The 9971-nt window shown below is 37.2% G+C and overlaps 1 protein-coding gene across 1 annotated transcript; it reads right to left on the bottom strand.

The window, feature by feature from the left end:
• Positions 1-214: 214 nt before the first annotated feature.
• Positions 215-9101, bottom strand: LOC109420869 (isovaleryl-CoA dehydrogenase, mitochondrial). The gene is made up of 3 exons (XM_019695354.3): positions 8784-9101; positions 8624-8703; positions 215-1439 (listed from the first exon to the last, which is right to left on the bottom strand). Exons 1-3 carry the CDS (start codon positions 8931-8933, stop codon positions 395-397), a joined length of 1275 nt encoding a protein of 424 aa, XP_019550899.3. The 5' UTR covers positions 8934-9101; the 3' UTR covers positions 215-394.
• Positions 9102-9971: the final 870 nt, after the last annotated feature.

Here is a 9971-nt window from a genome sequence, read left to right as displayed (position 1 = left end):
CCGGTTGGTACAAGAAGGCGTGGTGCTCAGAGGGCACGATCGATGGGCAGACCAGGTGGAGCGTGATCTGGCGAGCGTTGGGCGTGACCGACGTTAGAGGGCTGCAGCTACAAATCGAGTATTATGGCGGCAAATAGTTGATTCAGTATATATTATCATGAATTAGATGTTGAACTAAATAAATGAAATGAAATGAGGTTCTTAGAACCACATATACTTCTGCTAAAATAATATCTATCTTTTTATTGGTCAAAACATGTAGAACACTTTTATTACTACAATACAAAAAATATAAAGGCACTGCGTTGTATAAATGCACATTCGTTACGAACTACGTTTCACGTAGAATTTGTTAACCTGATAATTTCCATATCCCTTGAACAATCCATATTGTCTACTTGTATTCGTTATTCAGCGCACGTCCGATGATCATTCGACGGATTTCCGATGTTCCGGCGCCAATTTCATACAGCTTGGCATCACGCATGATGCGTCCCGTTGGATAGTCGTTGATATATCCGTTTCCACCCAAAATCTGAATCGCATCCAGCGCAATTTGGGTTGCCTTTTCGGCGCAGTACAGAATGACACCGGCGCAGTCCTTGGGGTTTGCCTTTCCCATATCACAAGATCTGGCCACCGAGTACAGATAGGCACGACAAGCGTTCATAGTCGTATACATATCGGCCATCTTACCCTGGAGCAGCTGGAACTCACCGATGCGAGTATTGAATTGTCTGCGGTTGTGAGCATACTCAAATGCTACGTCACAAGCGGCTTGCATCAGTCCAACCGGAGCGGCGGCCAGCACCAATCTCTCATAGTCCAATCCAGACATCAGAACATACACTCCCTTGTTCAATCCGCCGAGCATGTTCTTCGCTGGTACTTTGACGTCTTCGAAGACAAGTTCGCACGTTCCGCTACCTCGGATTCCTAGTTTATCCAGTTTGGGACCTCGCGAAAATCCAGGTGTATCCCTTTCGACAATGAACGCAGAAATTCCGTGCTGTGGCTTGGCACTGAGGTCAGTTTTCGCGTAAATAATGTAGGTATCGGCGTCAGGTCCATTGGTAATCCAGAACTTACTGCCGTTCAGCACGTAGTAATCTCCCTTCTTTTCGGCTTTTGTCTTCATAGAAACGACATCGCTGCCGGAGCCGGCTTCGGACATTGCCAGAGCACCGATGTGTTCGCCGGAGATCAACTTGGGCAGGTATTGAAGTTTCTGCTCCTCGGTTCCGTTTCGGTGGATCTGGTTGACACACAGATTGGAGTGTGCTCCGTAAGACAACGAAATGGCTCCCGAAGCACGCGATATCTCTTCGTTGATGACACAATGGTCCAAGTAGGTTCCACCTAGACCACCGTATTCCGGCTTCACGGTTGGACCCAGCAGTCCCAGGTCACCCATCTTTTTCCAAAAATTACGAAGATCCCTGAAAGAGATTAAAATGACGTTAGTTGGTTGATTTAATGTGGCAGAGGCTTTCAGTCTTTTTGATTCGCGGAGCAGTGCACGATGCACATTAGCGTGGCACACAACTCCTGTACACTTTTAGAGTTCCATTTTGGCCCCATATCAACTGTGCAACATTTCAGCTCGATCGAAAAAAAAAATATATATATTTTAGCGCCAGCCGTTTTTAGTTTTCAATATGTTTGCTATGGGGAAAATCACTTTTTCAAAGAAAAATAGCCATAGGTTTCCCCTTAACCTTTAAAAATAAATCGATGAATGATTTCTGTTGGATTTTTTACGAGGAAAAAATACTTCAAAGACCGCAAAGCGATATAAGTCATGTGGAAAAAGTTATTAGCTAAAAACCAAATAGCATGGCAACGTCGTTTAATACGTAAGGAATAACAATAAATAATAAAATCTCGTTTTTTTATCAATCGTTCAACGCCTAAAACCTTTTTTCATGAACGTCGCATCGCTTTGCGGTCTTCGGAGGTCTGATTCCTCATGATATTTTATTTTCTACAGAAATCATTCATCGACCAGACGAAGAAGTAAAATTTCCCCATAGTAAATCATATGAAAAACTAAGAACGACGGGCGCTAAAATAAATGGTTTGAACGACACCTCACGCAAACCAACGCAGGCCAAACATTTCAACAGGTCCTATCTGCATTTGAGAGGCTCTCTTTGTTCACTTTCTCTTTCTATTATTGAAATGTAATGGTACACTTTTCAACTATTTTTGCAGTAGAAATCAAAAGACGATTGTTTTGACCATCGTTCAATGCAAGGAGACAATCATAATACAAATAAACAGCTGAGATATTAACGTAAGAGAGGGAAACCAAAGAGAGCCTCTCTTCTGCAGATAGGACCTTTAGGCCTGAACGGGGTTCATTTTTAATTTGAACTTCTAGTAACCCTGTGGGCATCGAACAACACACTGATGGTAACCCTTTTCGCTGTTTTGTTTTGATTCTGCGTTCCGTTTCACCCCGTTCCATGAGCAGAATGACGTTTGAACAATTATTAGTTTGAACGATGTGCAGATTAGAGGGGGTCAAATTAAAAAGCGTTCAGATTAGATGAGGTCAAACCAACGGAGGTACACGGTATGCCCCTAATCCCCCTACCTACGGTCAATAATTCGGATTTTTTTTATTTTGTTTAAATTTAATTTTTTAGGTACTTTGCGAAAAAGTAATCCGATGTTTGTGTGAAAAGTTATACCCTAGAATTTCTTTGAAAATTTAATCACCTTTTCAAATTATTTGTATTAACACAGAAAATTTACTCCTGGCAATCGATCGTTTAGCACCAACAATTTCGACTATGAAAGAAACACATTGAAAATCCCTTAAAAAGTAATATAAGGCGTGACTTTGACTAAAAACTAAAAATTCCACACTCATCTCTAGACATCTATGAACTAGATGCGGTAAGATTTTTATGGTCATAAAGACGTGCAGACATTGCTAATACGGAATTACAATTTAGTCCGCAAATGCTCAATTTCACCTCGCTGATCAAATTTGACCCCCGTATACAGTATATTTATATTGCCTTCGCAAGTTTGGGGCATCGTGGGGTTAAATGAGAAAAAAACATTCCAAAAGGATTTAAAACCATATGAGATGACCAGACGCTTGTTGAAAAGCAAAAATAATTGATAAATGGATGATTCATGTATGGAATACCTCGCGGGGTGTGAAGTCTATTTTATTTGTTGGTTTTGATTGGTTTTTCTCAGTAATACTGAACTGCAATTAAACGTCGTTTTTACGTTTCAACCTACTTTTTTTTTTTTTTTTCGGTCATCTTCAGAAAAAATCTGCCGCCCGTCCGTTTCCCAAGGCTATTTTACCCCAATTTCCCTAAAAATATGATCATTTATGTACCTTTGTATAAAATTGTTCAAATTCAGATTTTTTTTCAGTCAGACAATGTCGTTTCGATTTCAATGTCTATTAGCGTGGGTCATAGAGAGAGGTCGTTTTTTCAGATCAAGGTTTTTTTTACTCCATTTCGGGTCTTGGGTGACTGTACAACATTTGAGCACTAGGGTAACGGTCGAATTTTGGACCCCTAGAGGACATTAGTTTGAATTTAAGCTAAAATCAAACAGATTCAGAGGGTGTTACACATAATGATGATGTTGGTATGACCGTAAAATCCGCCACTGTCCGTCAAAAATACCCACAAGGTCATTTCTGGCCGAAAATTTGATGAAAATAACTGATTTTTGAAGCATCAGTTTTCACTGTTTTGGACACCCCAATTTATTTTGGACCCTCTTCAGTATATATTTTGGACACCCGGTGTTTAAACCAACTTGAAACTTTCGAAGAATCTGCCACTTGGATTTGCTCGACCACATCCTAATTGGCTTCTTTAGCGGTGTTGAGATAATTCCATATTCTGAATCTGCATGCGAAACTGATCCGAAATCCAAATTTTCATGAATTTTGGTGCCCAGGAACCTATTTAAAAATCAATTTGAAGTTTGGATGGGAGTGATTTGTAGAATCACCCCTCGTCGCATTTTGTACTGGGTGGAGCTGTCAGACAGTTACTGAGCTGTCAAAAGGTGATTTCAAAAAATCTCTTTGAAATTGATTTTAGGTACCAAAATAAAGTTCTAAAAATCTGAAAAAAATCATAGTGGCTCAGAAAAAGGTGCTCTTTCGTATAAAATCAAAAAATTGATACATTTTTCTTAATTTAAAAACCCAATTACTTGATTGACAAAGGCTGATTAGACGAACTTTGCAAATTTAATGCGCTAGAATGATAAAAGTTTTTGTTTACATCTGCAAGTTTCCCCGGCACCATTTTCTCTTTTCGTAAACATGCCGCGACACTCGCACGGATGACGAGATTAATAAAAATAATTTAAAGGCAAATAATGATATTTCCAGTGAGCAAATGATTGCTGCTCGTGCAGAAAAATCTAATTTAACGAATGATTCTAAAAATTGTCGTCATCTCTTCATTACATCTGTGAAAACTATGAAAATACGGCCAAGGGGGTCCAAAATATATGGGGGTCCAAATTATATTGGTTACCCTATCAGTTATGTTGTTGAGGGGGCCTGTGCCCCCAATTTCATCCTTCTCTTTTTCTTGTTTATTTAGGAGAATGAGCGAGAAAAAAGAAAAAGCTAGCTACGCCAATGCATTTTCCACATATGTACATCGTATCGCTTTGCGGTCTTGGACAAAGTTTTTCGACACATCCTGGGCTATCCTTTTACAATAGCGGTTATAGGGTATAGAACAATTTTGAGCAACTTTCAAGAAAAACACAGTAAAATATGTTTTCCCTTGTAAAATTTCATACAAACTTCAATCGCGATGCGCAAAATGTAGGCCAAACCAATCATGTCCAAATTTTGCTCAGTAGTTTGGGACCTCAAAAGGCATCATAAAAGCTTTGATCTAATTGAATCTGATCAATTTTAAGTTTCCCCATACAACGTTGACCAACCCTAATGCCTATCCCAAGCAGAATATATGCCACAAAGGAGTCACGACAGCGCAGATTTTTGGTTACGCACTAGTCATTACTAAGTAATTCTAGCATTGGGTTAGAAGTACAAAACTGTAGCTCTTGCGCAACAAAAGCCTGTGCTGCCGTGATTCTTATGTGACATGTGTGCTGCTTGGGATACATTCCAGATGTCATAAATTTAGATGATATTAAGGCAATGAATGCTGTTATTTATTTTTAAGACTTTTTAGGTTACTAATACAATAAATGTACCTTAAAACGGAGTAACTTTGATAATGCGGGAAGTTTTGTATATTTTATGTTATTACTATGATTCTATCAGTCAGTTAAAAAAAGACAAAAGTGTTTCAAAGCTATACATATGAAAGGCTATGTGAGAGGTAAAACTGGGTTTACATGAATCTTTTTGGACAAAAATTAAAAATTGTTAGTATTTTCGTCATTCGTTAACACCTTCAAATAATGTGCTCTACAACAATGTTTTGTCTATTTTTTAATGAATGGTCTCGGTAAATCAATCATAGTAGAATTTGAATCTGATTTTGAATTGGTAAATTGGGAGATAAATTTCCATACACCGATAAACGCTTAAAAGTAGGCAATGCCCTAGTAATTTCATGTAATAAAAACTATTATGTTCGGAATTAATTTAAATAAATTTGTGGAAAAGTATTTACATCCCGCTGTAGAGATGTCGTCCATATATAAATCATCTATTTGTGTTTTCTTATGGAAATTTACTTTCAAACAAGCTATTGGTCATTCTATATAGTGTTTTCGCCTTTTGAATTGTATTTTTTTCTCATTCAATCCCAGTATGCCCTAAACTTCCAATTTCTTTAAAACACTACTAGCAAGCACTTCATTAAATTCGTTCATCTTATGTAATGTAATTTCAATTTAGAGCTGTTTTAACTTAAAAAATAATAAGAAACATATGATTTTAGGATATTTGGAGCAAACTGAGCTCGAAAACTATTTACTGCTGTCACCTCCCGTCTATGGAACCATGGGAAAACAATATTTTGGACCTTTTTAGAGTATGTAAGCTATCGCTCATCGTTTGGAAATGTTTGGAATCGGTGATATTAGGTAGAGAATTACTTATACTTGTTTGCGTGAAAATTTAAAAATTATCGATACTTCGGTACCATACCAACGTCACAAAAAAATAGTATTTTTTCGAAATAGTCCTTGAATATTCCATCATTTATTCAGTTGTAATTACGTGAAAAATTCTTTTTAAAAATTAGAAGAAATGAAAATTTACCTCGAAAATATACAATTGCTTAATTGACCACGTAATACCCTAAAATTCCAACATTTTAAAAACGTCTTGTGTGTAACGTTACTCAATGGATTTTTGGACGATCCCAGCGAAATATTTGCCAAAATCATAACAAATGTCAAAATATAACGAAAATACTCAAATTTTAGGGGGAACTGGGATAAAACGAGCTCTATAACTCACTTCAAAGCAGTTTCCTGAACACGAATCAATTCTTGAGAAAATTTGCTTCCAAATGAGCCATCGGTGGTCACATAGAGTCTTGTATTTAGAAGGTTATAAATTTTATTGATTTTTTATAAATGATAGGGCACTGTGCAATGGTTTGGATAGTTGCTATGTGTGATTCATGTTCTGGAAAGCATTGTTCATCGAGAAACATAGTTTTTTTATTATCACACAAAATAGAGCCATCACTGGTGAATTCATCTTCGTTTGTGGAACCATCATCTGCCATTTTTATTTTGGGAGAACGTTCTTTAGGTAAAGAAATCGTTTAATTAATAATTGGATCCTTTCGGGCTATCCAGATTATTTCATAATCGGAATCTTCGTCCAAAAATTAGTCGAAATCCAAAATTTCATAATTTTTGGTGCTCAAGAACTATTTTTAAAATGTATTTAAAGTTTTTTATGGGAAAATTGTTTTGTTCGTGGCGAACTGTCACTTTATCGATTGAACTGTCATTATATCCACTGTTTTGTTTATTTGACTATTAAAATAAAGGAATTAGAATGCAAAAAAAATCACGTTATGCTCAGAAAAATGAGCTCTTTCGATTAGGCTATAGACATTTTGAAAAATTTATTGATTTTTCAATATTATACAAAAGAGCACTTTTTCTGAGCCACTATGATTTTTTCAGCTTTTTAGAATTTGATTTTGGTACCTGAAATTGATCTCAGAGATATTTTACAATATCACCTTTTGATAGTTTTGGCAACTGATTGACAGCTCCGCCCAGTACAAAATCCGACGAGGGGTGATTTAACAAATCACTCCCATACAAATTTCAAATTGATTTTTAAATAGGTTCACGGGCTCTAAAATTTATGAAAATTTGGATTTTGGTTCAACATCGCTTAGTAAGCCAACTGTGGAAGAGCTTATAGAACACTAAGCTGAGAAGCAGGCTGCCCCAGTTGGGATGTAACTTCGGAATGATGATGCCAGATATTATGACAGGTAAATGTATCTGTAAAGCGAATAGAGGAATAGTGCTATCCTTACATCAAACGTATTCGTCCACGTCTTTCATTTCGCTGAATTTTAAAAGTGTTTTTTTTTTGAAAATCCGTGTTATAGGAGTCTGCATTATAAAAATTCATAGTAGGTGTCTCTGCTATACGTCTACTAATGATTCAAACTCATTTTTGAAGATTAAAAAATAACTTAATTTTGATGAATGTAGTAGCGAGGAAAATTTTCGTACTATTGAGGACACGCTCTTCCGGGGGTACGTACTATCGAGGTACGCCTGTGTACGAGAGAAATTTGACTCTTTGGAAAAAATGCGTTGTTAAAAATTATTAAAGTGCTCGGAACAATGTTCTCGTGTATTTAGAGAAATGTTGTTTAATTTTATACATCAAACTAGTTGTCCGGCAAACTTTGAATCGATTGCATATTGCGCTTTTTGACTTGCAGTTCTGTAAAGAAATACCCCTTAAAAGATAGTTTCAAATTTTCTCGGTTGATTTTCACATTTTTCTGATCGAACACGTCTGAGCCCACGTCGAATACAACAGCGAAAGAATTGTGCAAATCTAATAGCCTACTCTAGAGCCAAAACGTGACATACAAATATCATTCCATGCTTTATTTATATAAATACCTACTGTTATTTTTTTAATTACATGGAACGAGCTCACCGATAAATAACCATCCAAGGGTCCAGTGGTTATGATCTCTAAATCGACGCTGACAAGATAGCGTTATACCACTGACTGGCGTCGCCAAACTGAACCCCACAGAAAATGCTCTGTGTCCAGCGTTTGATTTTTCTATAAATGCTTCCCCAATGTTCTAAATTTTGTAATTCCTTCTCTTATTGTCCCTAACTTATGCATTGTGGATTTTTTACAACAACTTTCTATTCATTCGTTTCTCACTAAAAAAATCGATACAATGTTTTAGAACTTCCACTGACGCATATTTTTTTTTCCCAAAGAGTCAATTCTTTGTTCTTCTCATCATACTTTAAACGTCATACGAAATTTGCATGAAAACTTTTGAAAGATCTTTCGAAAAATGAATTTTAACCCATCGACTGATTACAGTACACGACAACGTTTTGAAATTCCAAAAATAATAATTTCAAATCCAGCATAATGCACCATAACCCCAAGGATACTTACTTGAATTCATTTTGCTTATCTATTTCCTGAGCGAAGGGGGCCAATTCTTTCTGCGCAAAATTGAACACCGTCTGACGTAACTAAAAAAAAATCAATGCAAAAATGGCTCAATATTAGTTGGGGGTTATCTACGTCACCTGTGCCAATTTCCATGCCATACCTGTTGCTGTTCCTCGGTCAGTCCAAAAATCGTTTCATCGATCGGGTAGTGGGATAGCGATCGACATCCCGCTCCAGCCAGAGCAGCTCCCTGAGGTCTGAGCCTCTTGGTCAGGAATTTAGCTGCAGTTGTTAGATTGCGGATCGACATCGTTTCCTTGTTCTGGCTTGCGCACGACTACGTCGGCGACAACAGCACCAGGGCCCGTCAACCAGTTGCGACGGACGATGATCTTGCCTACCTTCCTATATGTGATAAGCGAAATGTGCGCGAGGATTGGAAACAAACACAAAGTTTACGCTCACTTTCAATGCGTATGGAACAGCCGGCAACTGGGGTGTGTGAAATATACAGGCTAGACCCGAGGTTGTCCGTCAGAGGATGTACTTATACCAAAAAAGAAGACTTTACTGTGGGTGTGAGTTTTGGATGTTGTTTTGCAAAAATAATTTCAATATTGTATGAGCACAGCAAAATATGGTCAAAGCAATTGGAACTGATACATATCCTTTATTTAAAATTTTGCTGTACTTTTTGAATCAAGAAAATTAATGTATAAAAAACATCATCAATTTTTTTTTCTATTGAAAATAAAATGGTTCTATTGAAATACCTTTAATTCAAAAAAGGTGTTACTGCTGCTTAATTTGATTGAAATTAATTATTAAGGTTAGCTAGTTTTCTTCTTTAGTTCCCATATTGACTGTTGCATAATAAAATAGTTTGAATATACACACTTCGAAAAAATCTTGTAATATTGTGTCATATAAGTCCGACATATAAAAGCAACACATTTGACGCAAAATTGTGTGCGGCCTTAATTTTACAGGAAACGGAAAATGTTTGACTCATGTAATTTTACCACAACAGCTCAGCACGTCGGCTACTTGTATACATGATTTAGAACTGTGCTATTTATAGCACCGAATATTGAAACAAAAAAAAATACAAAAAAGTTCCATTCGGGAATCGAACTTCGATCCTCAGAGTGTCAGTTTTCGATCTTGCTCTCTCGGCTGACTCACCACGTTGAAGAGGAGGCAGTCGAAGATGAACAACTTCTACCATAAACGAACTTGCGCGACGGCTGTCGTGTCGTCACTGCTGGCGTGTATGTATGTACTGAGACAGCCGTCATCGCAACCAAGCAGACAAAGCCGCCTTCTGATTGACTGAGCGTGGCTGTTT

The sequence above is a fragment of the Aedes albopictus genome, chromosome 2 (assembly GCF_035046485.1).
Source record: "Aedes albopictus strain Foshan chromosome 2, AalbF5, whole genome shotgun sequence".
Classification (NCBI taxonomy): Eukaryota; Metazoa; Arthropoda; class Insecta; order Diptera; family Culicidae; genus Aedes; species Aedes albopictus.
The sequence above is the reverse complement of the archived record's forward strand: the minus strand, read 5'-3'. Positions and strand labels throughout refer to the sequence as shown.

What these genes read in the sequence shown, in the direction of transcription:
- LOC109420869 (XM_019695354.3), bottom strand. Translation starts at nt 8,933, where the DNA reads ATGTCGATCCGCAATCTAACAACTGCAGCTAAATTCCTGACCAAGAGG. An exon ending in TGACCGAGGAACAGCAACAG is followed by an intron (nt 8,704 to 8,783) that starts GTATGGCATGGA and finishes ATTTTTTTTTAG; the next exon opens with TTACGTCAGACGGTGTTCAA. An exon ending in GATAAGCAAAATGAATTCAA is followed by an intron (nt 1,440 to 8,623) that starts GTAAGTATCCTT and finishes AATCTCTTTCAG; the next exon opens with GGATCTTCGTAATTTTTGGA.